The sequence below is a fragment of the Gadus morhua genome, chromosome 16 (genome assembly GCF_902167405.1).
Source record: "Gadus morhua chromosome 16, gadMor3.0, whole genome shotgun sequence".
Lineage (NCBI taxonomy): Eukaryota > Metazoa > Chordata > Actinopteri > Gadiformes > Gadidae > Gadus > Gadus morhua.
Window position 1 is genome coordinate 2,950,200 of NC_044063.1, and position 15,992 is coordinate 2,966,191.

The 15,992-nt window shown below is 41.4% G+C and overlaps 4 protein-coding genes and 1 long non-coding RNA gene across 6 annotated transcripts in view; 3 read left to right on the top strand and 2 right to left on the bottom strand.

Annotated features, from left to right (window-relative positions):
* LOC115560668 (vitellogenin-2) overlaps positions 1–15,992 on the bottom strand; it is a 434,163-nt gene that overhangs the window by 396,777 nt on the left and 21,394 nt on the right.
* The window catches only part of LOC115560655 (uncharacterized), a 553,265-nt gene that overhangs the window by 246,606 nt on the left and 290,667 nt on the right, over positions 1–15,992 (top strand). The gene's annotated exons all lie outside the window — the stretch shown is intronic.
* The window catches only part of LOC115560657 (uncharacterized), a 360,390-nt gene that overhangs the window by 33,142 nt on the left and 311,256 nt on the right, over positions 1–15,992 (top strand). The window lies entirely within an intron of this gene.
* Positions 372–1,554, bottom strand: LOC115560740 (uncharacterized). Its single transcript, XR_003979833.1, has 2 exons — positions 1,079–1,554; positions 372–985 (listed from the first exon to the last, which is right to left on the bottom strand). It is a non-coding gene; the product is annotated as an uncharacterized LOC115560740 (long non-coding RNA).
* Positions 5,802–15,992, top strand: part of LOC115560696 (caspase-1) — an 87,276-nt gene continuing 77,085 nt past the window's right edge. The window contains exons 1-10 of one of the 2 annotated variants that reach the window (XM_030380198.1): positions 5,802–5,962; positions 8,129–8,206; positions 8,389–8,520; positions 9,269–9,340; positions 10,592–10,663; positions 12,475–12,753; positions 12,950–12,997; positions 13,149–13,229; positions 13,377–13,667; positions 13,840–14,746. In XM_030380198.1, the coding sequence (XP_030236058.1) occupies positions 5,956–5,962; positions 8,129–8,206; positions 8,389–8,520; positions 9,269–9,340; positions 10,592–10,663; positions 12,475–12,753; positions 12,950–12,997; positions 13,149–13,229; positions 13,377–13,667; positions 13,840–13,856 (1,077 nt within the window). In that variant the 5' untranslated portion in view covers positions 5,802–5,955 and the 3' untranslated portion in view covers positions 13,857–14,746. Of the gene's footprint in view, positions 5,963–8,128; positions 8,207–8,388; positions 8,521–9,268; positions 9,341–10,591; positions 10,664–12,474; positions 12,754–12,949; positions 12,998–13,148; positions 13,230–13,376; positions 13,668–13,839; positions 14,747–15,992 lie in introns of those variants that run through there. The other variant, XM_030380199.1, reaches the window with a different exon arrangement.

The window sequence follows — 15,992 nt, forward strand, 5'->3', positions numbered from 1 at the left end:
GCAATCAAGACACACGAGAGGAACCGTCTGACCAATGCAAGCTTGGAGAACTGCTTGAGGATAAAAGTGACATCCCTGTCGCCCGACATCCACAAAATTTTGACCGAAGGGAGGAGCCACTTTTCCCATTAAGTGAGTAGCCTACTGGCCTTTTTAAATAGTAGGCCTAAAATAAAGGCCCAGTTATATTGTTTGATCTTATTTAAATTGTAAATTCCCTTTTTTTTGTCTTTATTCAGGAGCAGCGCAGATCCTTCTCCCACGCGGACAATGTGCATTCATCTTTCACTTTCTTTAAGTTTTATTTTAATTGGGCCATTTCACATTTGAGCAGACCTTGTTATGTTGTTAATTTAACGAAACGTAGACTATTTTTTACCTTGCCCACTGGAGGAGGGAGACAGGACACTTTTGGTTTTTTTTTGCACAAGATTACGCGCACTGGCGTGCCAATACCGTTCCGACCTGTGCGTCATGGATAACTGCACAGATGTTCCACCTGTTTTGTCACTTTAGGACTATCATCTATACCTCAATAAATGTTTCGAAATTGATGGGATTGCTGTATGCCTTTTCTTTTCTTTTTAAAAATATGGGGTTGAGATTTTTTTTTTTTATTAATTTTTTACATCAAATTAACGTCATCTCGTGGGCCAGACAGAATAGATGGCGGGCCAAAATTGGCCCGCGGGCACCTATTTGCCGACCCCTGCCCTATAGGGACGTCGAGGCTGGCCCCCCTCCCTGCCTGACAAAACCAAATTATGAACTAAGAACTAAACGGAAAAGTAGGACCGCCGGCCATCCCCAGGCCTAGATCAAAGATTACAGAAAGAAAAGGCTATTTAACAACTCGCACTGTGGGACAAAGGTGTTGCCGGGTCTGTGTCCCAAGCAACTGACTTTGCTGGCTTCATACAGCAGGCTGGTAATTGGGCGGTAGCGATCTCAGATCTGCTGCAGGTGTGTCAGCCTGAGTGCCAGCCTGATGAGAAAGCAAAGACATGGGGGTTTAGGCACAGCACAGTGATTGAATGTCTGAGTGAGTGAGTCATGGCCACACGCAACAATTACTCACTCTTCTCCCGCTGTATTACTCACTCTTCTCCCGCTGTATTATTCACTCTTCTCCCGCTGTCTTTCTCACTCTTCTCCCGCTGTCTTTCTCACTCTTCTCCCGCTATCTTATCTGCCTTCTCCCGCTGTATTACTCACTCTTATCTGACTTCTTTCTCTGTAATTCTCGCACTTCTCTCTGTCATCTCTCACATGAACGCTCTCTGTCTCACTGTCTGTGAGCCAGGCAGCCTGTGCCGGGAATGCACGGATTCGATTGGCTGAGTAGCATCACGTGGGATGGCCTCGAATGCCATTGGTCAAGGGATTTCCTGATTCCGTAAACCAGTACCGGAATGTCTAGAAACGCTGCGCCGGTCAAAATAGAAGCCACGTCAAAATTAAAAATATTTGAATAATTTATTGACTATAGGTCCGGGTCCGTATAGGACGGCGTCTGGGTCAGGACCCGGACCGCGGTCCGCCTGTTAGTGACCCCCGTACTAAGGGAATAGAGAGAGAGAGAAACAGCAACATTCATGAACAATTACTCACAACATTTTTTCTCAAACCTCAAACCGAGGAGAAGGATATGAGCTCCAGACCTTGTTCCATCCCTCTGTGGTCAATGACATCAGTCTATTTCTCAGTTCACTTAGATAATAATTATAAATATATATGTAAGGTTAACTTTAACTATCAATTATATTAGAATATAAGGTAAATATATTAACAATGGAGCCAAATGCTAAACACTTGATATATCTGGCCTTCCTTTGTTAAACTAATGTCTGCATCCCCATGAACCCCTGACGCCTCATGTAAATGGCCTCTTAGAGAAACATCTGTTGCCCCTTGTGGTTCCTCGTCTGAAGATTTAGAATGTATATTCTGTAGGCTTAAATTAGAGTTAATGTAACTAATCCTTTGCCCGACACTACCAGTTTAAGGATTATGACTGTATATGCCACAGGCAAATAAAGTGGCATTGTTAACTATTAAAAATGCATATTTTACTGTGTAAATTAATATTGCTTTCACAGGGCCCATCTCTTAAACACATGTGGCAAATCATGGTGATTTAAGATCAGGTTAATAAACAAGGCGACGAATGGATTTTAATCCAAGACCTCCCTTCATATAACTGTAATGCGTAATATGTACTTCATATAACTAATATTTAATATTTAACTCTCTGTATCTAATGCTTGAATGTATGAATCTACGAATACCCCAGTTATTTTGAAAATAAACTCACAAAAAGGTGATGTTACTATCTTTGGTGACAATAAAGCCTTGATCATTCAAACCTAGTCCTTCTCGACCTCTCGTAATTTGTTAGAGTATTACTCCGTGGGTATTATCCACCGCAAGCTAGCCATTCCTGGCAATAAGAATTAATGAATACTTTATTCCGGACTCGAAGTTCCATTTACAAGATAGGAATACAAATTACATGACAATAGAAATACGAGGTCACACAGATTAAAATACATATAAGCATCGATTCCAATGTTTCCACAAACCAATGGAGTACCTTGTATCACTGTTTTGTGTCAGTGAGTGCAATTATTGTTTGTTTTTTGACTCTAGAAGTCGACACATAAATTTGTACATAAAATTCTTCAACACAGCATGAAAGGTGGGGACATTAATAGTCACAGACAAAGAGCTCGCACTTGTCCATCTTGGAAGCTTAGGGAGGGTCCTAAACGCATCATTATACGCTACCTGTAGTTTCTTCAGTTTTGCTGTTCTATATTTACACCAGAGAAAATGGAGTACAGTAGGCTCTGAAAAGACTTACTTTAACATCTTCTTTGCACATATGGAATTTGCGTGCCGACATATTGGCCTGTGCATAAAGCCTACATCACTGGCGCTGGACATCATCATCATCACACAGATCATCAGTGATGATGTGACCTAAATACCTTACCTTCTTAAACATCTCTAGATTACGATCAGACAGTAAGAATGAGGGAAACTTTTGATTCTGATCCTCCTTACTTTTAGCAATCATAATAACGCTCTTCTTAGGATTGAACTTAATGTCATATTGAACTCCGAAGCTAGAGCACACTTTAAGCAGTTGCTGTAGCCCAGCACTATATGGAGACATGATGACGAAATCATCAGCGTATATGAGGTGGTTGATAAGACTCTCTCCCACCATACATCCAGTCTTACACTCTTTAAGCTTCTTAGAAAGATCATCCATATAGACATTGAAGAAGACAGGTGACAAAATGCCACCCTGTCTCACCCCATTAGTGACTTGAAAGGGTGCAGATAAACTACTGCCCCATCTAATTTGCATGGTTTGTTGTGTGTACCAGAACTGCAAAATCCTTATCAGGTAAGGTGGAACGTCCGCGAATTTGTCTGATACTTGGGCGTGACAGCCAATCAGTGTTCAGTACCTTCAGTCCAGAGTAAACCGCAGCATGGAGGAGGAAGTGATTGTTGCCGTTTGCCGACTCCCGGAGCTCTGTATCTAAATAAAATAATGGAATATATTATATAATATATATAACGGCCAAATGCACGATGCACGAAACACATCATGAAAGAGAATAATCAAAAGAAATAAAAAAAACGGCAAAAATAAAGGAAGTTTTGAAAACGAAAGTGGTTAGAAAGACAGGCACACTCAGACATAGAGAGGGACAGGTACACCACCACCCTGGCGAGAGGCGATTTGGAAGCAACAGTTGCACTGAGCTCTATCTTCGACAAAGGTAACGTGAGCTAAATTAACCGAGTCCACTATATCGCCTTTGCATTGTTTCTTGTTGGTGGGGGTGCCCGTAACCTGTGTCCGCGTCCAAGTTTCATTGACATGATCCAACAGCCCGCCCGCTCCCTGGTGACAGCCCTCACTGCTGTCTACACACAGCTATTTGATAAATGCCAGATTATAAAACACGCATTTCAAAAATCGAGTCTGACTGTCAATAACAATGCCTGACTGTCAAACCACTGGTCACCCTATATCGACCACAAAAATAGACTAGGCCCAATAACACTGCCGGAACGTTAAGAACGAACGTTATTTTACGTTCCGAACCGTTTCAAGAACGAAAACGTTAAATATACCGGACATTTTGAGTGCAATATTTATTCATATAACACTTTGAATAAGAATAATAAGTCAAAGTTAGATCAAACTAACAGTGCATATATTTCAGCTTTCTTTGGACCGTTTCTGTTCAGGCTCGGGGAGGGCCAGTGGGGTAGTCAACCTCTGACCAGCGGGGGCCGTGGCCCCCCCTAGCCCCCATGTGGCTACGCCCCTGAGTCTGTCTATAGGCCTACTTACGGATTGTAATGGAAAATTAAAGCTATATTCTCAGTTCAGATTAAATGTCCTTCCCTCCTGTATTTAACGTCTATCCCCTCACCGTCTGTGATTGTATGACTGGACTCACTTAACACACGTAACTCACTCTGTTTTGTGACCTTCCTGATACCATAACTCTATACATGGTGTTTTGGATATTAACATGTTGCTGCTTGTTTGGGCTTAATTAATAAGACAGTAGGCAGCCCATTTCTGATGTAACTTTCAATGTATCGACTTTGGACAAAAGCGATACCCCATATGATACAAAACAGTATTATGGTGTGTCTGAGATGCCTCGTACACCACCTGTACGAGCTGCAAAGTGAGAAATCTCCAAGCTTTCTTGCAGCTTTTCCCCGAGGCACGGCTCCTTTGTCGATCCCCGTCGGGATTCTGAGAGTATACCGAGTTGAGTGAGGTTGACCGTAAGACTCGTCCAACAAAAATGACTGCACCCGTAAGGAGATGCACTTTCTTTGTATTTGTACCACATTGGTCATTTTAATGTTGATGTTAAATTCTCTCACACACTTGATTAAGTTGTCACCAATATATGCATTGCACTGTCTTGCTGTGCGTGCAATGCAATGCAGTGTGGTTTGCTTGTGTTAATGTTGTTTGTTTTCGAGCTGGTTTGCTAAGAGGCTAATGTAGCTAAGACAAAAAGACAAACGGGAACGCTATAAGTACTAAAAGCCAGGATTTTTTTCTATTTATGATATTTCAATTTACAACAATAATACTTTTAATGAATTACAAGTAAGTAGAGTAACATGGGTTTTACAGCACAAAATCATGTGTAATAAAATGAAAACTGAAATATGCTGTTTGTTAAAATATTCAACCACCTTCACTTTGCCAAACCTAAATTCAATTAAATACACACTGTTAGGTGGTCTGTTGTAGTGAATAATAATAATGGTTCAGAATGAGAGAGAGGACACTTTGTTAAGTGATGAAAAAGGAGGCAAATATCTCAGACTAAAAACAAAAATAATGTATGAGTCTCAATGGCAATATAAACAATCCATTACCTTTCATAATAAAGGTGGGGAAAGCACATCCAGGTTCAATCTAGGAGTGGCAGCAATCCAGTTTAAGTCCTGCTTAGAATGTTATGAAGAGTCTGTGCTGAAATTGTAAAATCAATGGAACTTGATATACCAATGTGCATAAACTATGAGTCACGGGTATAATTATCAATAAACGTTTCTGTGGAAACAACGTCACATTAGACTGAAACATGAAATTCACTTCCTTCTTCTAAAATGATAGTGGATTGTTTTTTATAATATAATTATAGATATTTAGGGCTGTTGATATAGGGTTAGGTGTATATATAGGTGTGCTTGAGCAGCCCTAAAAATAGTCTGAAATCGCCACAGCTCCTACTTGTTGTCAACATGTTTATCAGTGTTGAAATGAGATCCATAACTGCCAGGTAGGCGGAGAGGCTGAGGGGAGCTAGGCTATATAGTGCGACAACAATCTTAATACAAACCTGTTGGTCGGCATCAGGTGTGCATACACGTAGGCTACGTTGATCCGCAACTATGGCAGGTAAGCCATGTTTGTCATAAAACTACCTTTTTGGGCTTTTTAACCTTTTTGTGTAGGCTGATATTCACATTGGTTTTTGAAGTAATGCAAATGATCATCGTCATCAGAGTTTGGTTTTAGGGCCTTCTAAAGTGTAAACCTACCTTTTCAATGTTTTAGCCGTTGACAACAGTAATAGGCCTACAATATGAAATAGTGTTATTTTATACTGCTACTCGCTGTAAAAATATTTACCAGGAAGGAAGTTCGATCTGTAACTGCAATATAGTTTTATCTGGAGAGGCTTATTGGGGTAGGCTACAGTGTGTAGACAAAAAGGCAGACTAAACAGAAACCTGTTGGTCTGCATGCACAAAACATGTCATGAAAGACAATATTATAACTAATAACAAACAACGCAAGATAAAGGATATGGTGAGGTAAAAACAAAAGCAGATTCACAATGGTTGATAATGCATCTGAACAAAGTCACGTTGCCTACGCCGACCAAGAACAATGGCAGGTATGCGGTGTTTGTCATAAAACTATCTTCGGATTTTGGTGCGTCCTACTACATTACTGTAGCCTATTATATTACATGCCCATTGGTTTCAGATCCGCTGTCCTTGTGTTCTGTAGACTCCTGATATCTTCAAGGTCCATGTATGTCCCCAACAAACATGTTAATGACCATTCGGCGTCGATGCGACGTCGGTTCTCGAATACGACCTGAGGCCGATTTTTATGATGGATTTTCTCTTTTCATTCGAGCAAATAAAGTCTTAGAAATGTCGCATTAACACGACCAAACTCTGCGTTAACATGTACAGTTTGGTAGTGTGCACTATTGAAGGTCATTAGAGCAGTTATTCATCATTCCTTGTCACAGCTGCTTGGAGTGTTTATTTCCTCATTGTTGACTTAATAGGACAGGATTAGGAACAGGTTTTTTAAACTTCACTGCCCCCCGCTTAAAGGTTCCATTGGCTCCTTGGTTGACTCTGGTGGACACATCCTTTCCTTTACGGTAGTAATTTATGCACACTCTTACATTCACTCTTATACAGTTTAGTACCAGTGCAGTGCCACACTACCTCCAACCCCAGCCCCATTCCTTCACCCAGCCCCATACTACATCCAGCCCCGTACCTCCACCAAGGCCCCGATACATCCACCCCCACCAAATGACCTTCATTCAGGCCCTGCTACATCAGAATTGATATCCTGTTGAGCCAACCCACTGCCAAACGTCTCATCCATGCCCTCATCTCATCCCGTCTGGACTGCTGCAATGCCCTATTTGTTGGGGCATCTGCTAAATCCATCAACAGGCTGCTGCATGTCTGAAACTGCTATGTCCGGATTATCACCCACATATCCCATTCTATTATGAGGCGTTAATTTGCAGATGCATTGGGCTCAAGTATCCTACAGTAAATGCATTCATTCGATGAAGATAAACCCCAAAAGTGCAAAAAGTGCACCTCAAAAATAAGCAAAGCAACTGCTTCGCAAGTGCTATGTTATAGAAACAATGGATAGAGATAAATAGAGATAAATAGCAAGGGATGTTTTTTTACTTCGAGTTCAACAAGATGTAGTCGGATAATATGAGCTTTTAGCCTGCGGCTGAAGATGGGTGGGGGTCATCTGTCCTGATTTCAGTTAGTTCTATCAATGTGGAGCCAGGACGGCAAACAATCAAGGTTTTGTTGAGCGGCTGCTTGGGTTTTCAAAGCGAGGAGCAAGTCGTTTGGCCGTCTTGGAGCATAAGGGAAAGGCTGGATGTATAATTTCCTGGATGTAGGATGGGGCTGATCCGTTAACGGCACGGTAGACAAGAACCAGTGACTTGAATCGCATTCGTGGGGCCACCGGTAGCTAGCGTAGGGAGTGGAGGAGAGGTAGCCTGGCTATTGCCAGACCAAGCTCAATCGTAGATTGCACGTTGACGAGGCCGCTGTCATTTTCTTCAGCACAAGAGGCGTGATCAACAGGCGTCGTCCAAATGACTGTACGAAATTGGATAGTCCTTCAACCAATCATCACTGCTTTGTTAAACCAGCCAATAGCGCGCCAGGGGGAAAAGCCAGCTTCGCGATTGGCTCCAGTAAAAACATATCGGAAACAGAAAGAACTGTAAAAGAAGAAATACATACTTTCCATTTCTCTTGATTGGTCTTTTAGGACTTAAAAAATATCTGCCGAGTTGGCTGGGGAGCGGGTCTGAGACGCCGTCCACGCCTCAAAGCAGAGGCACACTGGGTGAGTGGAATGCCTGGTGTTACACATGGAAGTGAAATAGTTAATCAAATGAATCTATGAGTCGTATATTATGGCAATCGATACTCTCAGACAGCCAATTGTACAATTTCCCCCAAAATCTTCAGAAGCGGCTCAAAATCTATAAATGCCATTATGGCAAATTGTCTTGATTTGTCTTTCAGAATTTGCAAAGCATTATTCTGAAAATGTTCAGACTGTGTTCTTGAAGTCGGAGAAGAGCTTCAATAAGGACTTGACAATGCCAAGTAGTTCAGCTCACAGCATGCAGGAAGAGTTCATGTCTCCAAGTTTAAGTAAGTAAGTCTACCTGCATAACCCTCTATATCATTGTTCCTCCCTGTCGAAATACATTGCACGCTCACCAGATAAATAACATATCATATAATAAAATACTTGTATGAATACATACCTCATTTTTTACACATTTAAAACATGTTTTATTGAGGTCAAAGGTATGGCGACATAACACTGACAGAAATCAGGAGCAATAATGACTTGAAAAACTGCACAACTAACACATCCGTGCCCACAAATCATTATTGCAAGTACTATAACTGCACTCATGCTCTGATCGCGAGAGCAATAATAAAGTCTGTGAGGAAAAAACAATTTGTTGACCACACACTTGAAGTGAAGCAGCTGTCAACTAAATGGGTGGCTCCAGCCATGGCCTTTGTGTCCCTGAACGTGATGGGCCAGTGTATCCCGAAACGTGATTGGTTGCTCTAACCGATCACATTTAGACTGTAGATTCTTGAGAAATTGTTCTGGAAATTCCTCATGAGGGTGCATTTACATTTTTTAATTCAGTTTTTACTATAATATATAAATGCAGAAATAGGTCATGCATTTTTACACTTGTTTTGTGTATGTGAAATGATTTTAAAAAGGAATGTGTAATCAAAGAAATAATGAAATCCCCTCAACATAAGAAGTAAGGGTTCGCTCTGGAACCCAATGGAGTCCACACATTCCATTTATGTAGCTTCTCATGTAAAGTAAAAAACATTTGTTTGCCCTTTCTCCTGATTTGTCTTTCAGAACAGCTGAGCCGTCATGGTGAGCTGTTCCCGTCTCTGCCCCTCGAAAGGACTGAAAGTGGCAGCTTGCTGGGTGAGTGGAAGTCCCCGAGTTTTAGGAGTAATAAGTCCTACCTACACCATATCCCTCTGGTTATTTCCTGTCAAAACACACTTTGTGCTTACCGGATAAATAATGTATACATTAACCTAAGACATTTTCTGAATACATACTTATTTTTTAAACCGTTCAAAGGTATGTGGCTTTCGGGAACATCTCTTTGGGATTCTGGGATACAATCCAACAACAATGTAACAAGTCTATAATAAAACCCTCAGATATAAAGCTTGCATCGTATTTCATCCTGCAACATTCTTATCTTATCAAATATAAAACATAATGAAATGCTATCATCAAATAATCACCAAAAGAAACTGGAGGGCGATACAAGTAGAGCAATACAAAGGTTTAACAAATCAACACACTTGTATCTTCAATAATCTGCAAAAAGAATTTCGATTACCTTTATACTTTTTTCAAAATCCCGGCTTGTTTTCCGTTGGTGTCATTGATTTACACTGAGGTTAGAGCGCGAGGACATGCAAGCAGTGTTGCCAGATTGGGCAGTTTTTCTCGCTCAATTGGACTACATTTAATAATGTCAGGCTGGAAATTGAGCATTAGGAGAGTACATACAATTTCAGCTCGTTTAAAAAAAAAATATGGCGGGATTATTATAATTCTTTCTGCAAACATCAATCAATACCATACCTTTCATAAAGCATATCGTTTGTGCAGCTAGTACCACTATTACTTCAGCTACTACTACTACCTCAGCGACTATAGGCCTACTACTTCTACTTCAGCTACTACTACTACTTCTACTTCAGCTACTACTACTACTTCAGCGACTATACAACTTCTACTTCAGCTACTACTACTACTGCTGCTACTACTTCTATTTCAGCTACTACTACTACTTCAGCTACTACTGCTGCTACTTCAGCTACTACTACCAGTCCAGTACCACTACTACTTCTACCACTCTCTTCCTGCTTTGACAGTATTACAGTTTAGCTTCCAGCTTTTGTAACATCTATTTCAGCACTTTGCTTCTTCAGGTAATGTAATTCAGCGCCAGTTAGTTTTCGACTTCAGCCTCCAGGTGTACTGTGCACTGCAAAACATTTGACCTTTCAGATTCTTCTGTTCAATCCCAACCCAACACCCCGTTGGGTTCCAGAGCGACTTCTGACGTTGAGGGGACTTCATTATCTCATTTATGTAGTATCTCATGTAAAGTAAAAAACATTTGTTTGCCCTTTCTCTTGATTTGTCTTTCAGAACAGCTGAGCCGTCATGGTGAGCTGTTCCCGTCTCTGCCCCTCGAAAGGACTGAAAGTGACGGTGCGCTGGGTGAGACGAAGTCCCCTAGTTTTAGGAGTAATAAGTCCACCACCATATCCCTCTAGTTCTTTCCTGTCAAAACACACTTCATGCTAACCGGATAAAAAATGTATACGTAAGACATTTTCTGAATACATACTTGAACTACAAGTTCAAAGATATGTGGCCTTCTGGAATATCTCTTTGGGATTCTGGGATACAATCCAACAACAATGTAACAATTCTATGATAAAACCCTCCGATATAAAGCTTGCATCGTATTTCATCCTGCAACATTCTAATCTTATCAAATATAAAACATAATAAAAAGCAAACATCAAATAATCAAGAAAATAAATAAAACTGGAGGGCGATACAAATAGAGCAACATCGAGCTACCGTCGGCTTATATACCAAAAACCTTCGAAGTTCTTGGGCCACCAGTTGCCATGGTGAATAATCATGGCAAGTACTAGGGGTGCTTGCAAGGGAACATTTGCCTTTAAATTAGGCCATAAGGGTATCCTTCAATTAGCGGCAAAATGTCTTTCCCCACCTCTAAAACCCCTCCCCATTAGTCTAGCGTGTGGATCAATGGAGAGGGGTTTCATCGACTATCATTCACATTATTATAACATGACTTCATGGACTCATCCTACTTCAAATAGCCTTTAGCTTACGTAAATTAAATGCTCAAGTTAATCCGTCTGAAATATCCAGCCTCACCATTGTCCAACGACCACGAACGGTTGCTTTAACATTGAAGATACCCCCTCAAAAACACAGGAATAATGTGAGTACATAAAATACCGCAAATAAGCAAACTACTTTAAGTTCTACATGACAGACAAAGTCACGTTTGCAAACTAAAACAATGTGGTGAATGGCCACGCGTCCTTCTCCCCCTGCCCCTCCGGAACCACACCCTGAGCGAGCCCGCCCAAACAGAATCTCCCCTATCTCAAAATCATTTAAATTGGTCTCTTAAACACCCAAATCATCGACAATAAAGCTTTAATGTTTGATGAAAACACCACTGACAAAGAGCTAGATTTCCTCAGTCATACTGATACTGATGCATATCCATCCCGAAATCAATGACTTTTGACATTTTGGCAGTCAGACTATGCCTGACTGGTGGGTTTTTAGAATTATTGATCTGAACTGGAAACACAATATCTGTACGATCACAGTCGTAGCCCAGCCTACCACAGTTGGTGGACTGTTATATTAAGTACTTTTGCTGTATGGTCTATGTACAGATTGGTTTTACACCTTATAAATGCATAGCAGTATATACCTACCTACAACACCCTGCTTCTGTTACGGTTAGTGAAAATGTTAGTTTGGACCCCGGATGCAGAGACAGAGGCAGTTCGGACAATCCAAAGTTTATTGTCAAAAAGGGTACTCAAAAGATATCCAGCGTGCAAGGCGAAGACAGGAGCGGGTAGGCGTAGCAGGCGGAGGCACGGGAGAATGATGCGGTCTGGTGGTTACCCGCTGGCGAGGAATTGGCTACCGGCGAAAGGATCACACAACGTTAGGAATAACAAAGATCAGGTCAGAGTATCGGAGGTCGATTTACACTCGTGAGCCAAAGTACCAAATGAGACGGAATAATCTGGCGCCGACGTGCAGTCCCCGCCAGGCTTGAGAAAGAGTATGTGATCAGTTGATGTGGTCCAGGTGTGCCCCGTTGCGGTGCCCAGCTCCGCTCGCCACGCCCCGCACCTGTCTAAGACCCAATGTCTGTGGAGCAAATCATAAACAACCGTGACAGCTTCAACTATCGCGTTTGCACGCCATCATTTTATATTGCCTTTTGATTTCTCTTCCAGGGGAGCTTCAAAGGATCCATTCTGAATTTGTGAAGACAGTTAAAATCTCAGTTATCAGAGGTCTCCTGGATGACCTTTTGCAGCAGAAAGTGTTGAGTACTGAGGACAAAGACTCTGTGATCGAGAACCAGAAGAGCAAAAGGGAAAAAGCACGCTGTCTGATTGACATGGCGACTGGAAACGGGGAGAGAGCAAGTCAGATAATGATTGAAAGTATGAAGAAGAGGGACCCTGACTTATGCATCACCCTGGGTCTTATCTCTTCTCCTGCTGGTGTGGGTGAGTTGTTTTAAAGAAATGGCCGGTGTTGCCTCTATTCTGACAAGAGGGGAGCTTCTTTGTCCTTTAATCCACTGGAATCCAGTGGTTCATTATCGTCCACTCGGAATTACATTTGTGTGGAATGCAACTTTACTCTTGGAAGTTTTATGGTTGACATAGTAAGACTGACTGATGATCCTTTTTCATATCCTAGGTCTTAAAGATGACAAGACGGTGGTAAAGCCAAGGAAAGAAAAAAGAGGTAAGGGTTTTGCTGTGTTCCTTGGCTCCTTCGAGAACATATTACATATTTTCTTCAAAAAAATGCATATTCGACAGGATACCTTTCATAGGCTTGTTACAGGTTTGTAGGCTCACCCTAACCCCGTAAACAAATTACATTTTTTCTTCAGGAAATGGAGGCCGGAAAAGACGTACAAGTGAATCAGAAGAAGAAGAGATCAATAAGAAATCTTGCATGGTGGATGGGCCAGGTGAGCGGGTGACATCTTTTGAATGAGATGATTGGTCTCAAGACAAAAGATTAAGAAGAGTATATTTCCATATATTTTAGTGTTCCATCATTTTGAGATGACTTGAACTGCCTGTGTGCGGATCGTCCTTGTCTTTTTTATCCCCAGACGTAAGCCCTGAAACCCGCTCCGCACCAGCTCTGACTGAAAAGGAGCTCATGAATGTGGCCAAAACGCTGGGAAAGGAGTGGGAACTGGTTGCCATCCATCTGGACCTGAAGACCAAAGATCTGGATGACATCAAGGCAGACAGACAGACGGATGTGGCCATGCAGAAGCTGAAGATGTTGGTGCTGTGGACGCGCCGAAGACCACCAGGAAAGGCCACAGCACAGGACCTGCTGAATGGTCTGAATGACCTGGAGGACATACCGGTCGAGACTCGTTCTTCTTTGGAAGGTAACGTACTTCAGCCACACATAGTGAACGTCCAGCCCATTTGAGCAGCTCCGATCTTTTACAGGATCCATTAAATATTATTTGTGGTAGTAATGTAATGTGGTTGCAATTGCAATTGAGTTTAACTTGTTTTTTGTATGTGCACTAAGGACGTGTCTCTTTGCTTCCTCAGCCTTGATTAAGCAGTAGCCATAGTGAACTAGATGGCTCTGTCCAAAGAGAACAATGAAGATATGCAGAATAACCTGAAACAGTGAAGCTGTCTGTGAATGCATACTGGTCGTTGGGATACGGCCAGATGATGACAACAGAGAGATTATTCTAAAGTGTAAGCAGCCGTAAGAGCTAGGCTCTTGTTGAGTCCATCTTTACCGTATAAACTGTTTAAATGGCACAATTGCTCATACAGCTTTGCTCCACCAGTGGTCAAGATGCAGTATGTGCCAAGGCATTTTTGAAGTGTTAGCATCAGTTGCGACCCTGTGCTGTGTTATCGGCCCCTTCCACAATAATTGAAACTATGGACAGATTTATTAAATTCTGTACTTTTAGATTACATTTATCTGATTGACACTTAAGTGCAAAGCGACCCACAGTAATTGCATTCGACAATGGAAGATGCAACCCAAAAAGAGCAGGAATCGTGCAAGTACATGAAATGCGTTCAGTAAGGAAACTTTTTTAAGTGCTAAATTATAGAAACAAGAGATGAGTTTTCAGTCTGCAGTCTTTTTCCAAATGTCTTGACCTTAAAGTAATAATTGACTTCATGTTTAGAATAGATCCTTCATCTTCTGCAAGTACTAAGCTGTTCCCCTCAGGTACCTCCTATAGACAGGTATCGATGGTTGTGATCACAGAGTTTCTGAAACAAGTTGACTTTATGCCAAAGAAAGATAATAATATTTTTTAACAATCCACTACGACTAGCACAATCTTTTTCTACAGTTTCCCCAAGAGGCAGCTGGTACTGTGTCAGTTCATTCTTTTTATATATATTATGTTAACTTTCTGAGCCCCGAGCAAGGAAGGTTCAGACGTCTGTTTGGGGAAAAATAAAAGTGGTTTGTGGGAAAGGCTGCCTTCTTACTTCATTGTCCAACATATTTCTGTACTAGTCATGCCAACATATTCAATATCAATTCAAACATTAATCACATTAATATAATTCAACAGCATTCAATAGATAATGGGATACATTAGTGTAAAGCTATTAGTCCCATTCAGCTCAATGATTAGTAATTATTATGTTGACATGGGAAGAAAATTGCGATCAATGGACCTTTACTTGTAAGCTTTGGCCTATATGTTTCATTTACAGACTTAACTAGAATTCTTACCATTCCTGAAGAAATGGTACTTGCACTGCCTCTACATCTGTGTATTTTTTTGTGTATGTGTACATATGTTTACGTATGTATGCAGCAAATTGTATCCTTGATCTGGTTCTGACAAGGCCATCGTGGAATCCTGGAGGACTTCAAGTCAGGTGATCTCATACTTGCTGATGAGGGATTTCTAATCTTAGCCATTGTGCCAGAAGGAGTTAGTGTCAACATACCTCCATTTTTTAATCATGGCAGGTTGAAAGAGTTATCGAATTAACTTAAGACATTGCAGGGACCAGGATCCATGTTGAAAGGGCAAAAGCCCATTTGAAAGAATTTAAAATCCTGCGTTTCATTCCGCACACCTTGCGAAGCGACGCTGATGTGGTGGTGCAGCTCTGCTGTGCTTTAGTGAATCCAGAATCCATTGAGGATTTACGATTCATTTGGATAAGTAAGTTTCAGTTTGCTGAGCCCACCAAAGTGAAATAAAATGTACTTGAATTCGGTGTTTGAATCGCTTTCAGCAGAATTTAAAAAAAGAACACAACAAATGATATCACTAAATGAAGGTATAATTACCTTCATTATACCCATTGTTCTCCTTGGATGTTTTGGATCATTAGGGTCCCTGTTCCAAGGTACCGTCCTCCTGATGAAGGTAGAAGGACTTCTCCTGCACTGAGAGCTCAACCGTATGGTCCTTCCACCGGAATGGGCCCTTCACCTCAACGATGTCTGTCTCTCCCACCAGACCATCGGGGAAGCTTCGCCTTATGGGCTTAGGCGAATCTGCAAGCGGAGCCCAATCAATGTACTCCTGCTGGACCCCAGTCAAAAAACTTAAGTCACCAGGGCACATAAGACTCAAAATAGCAGAGGATGTGCAAAACACAACAGCTTAATAAAAAACGAATTCCTCCTAGATCAAGCAAGGCGATGATCTAGAGAAAAAAGTGAGTCTGTAAAGACTCCGGCCCCAATCCGTGCTTCATGG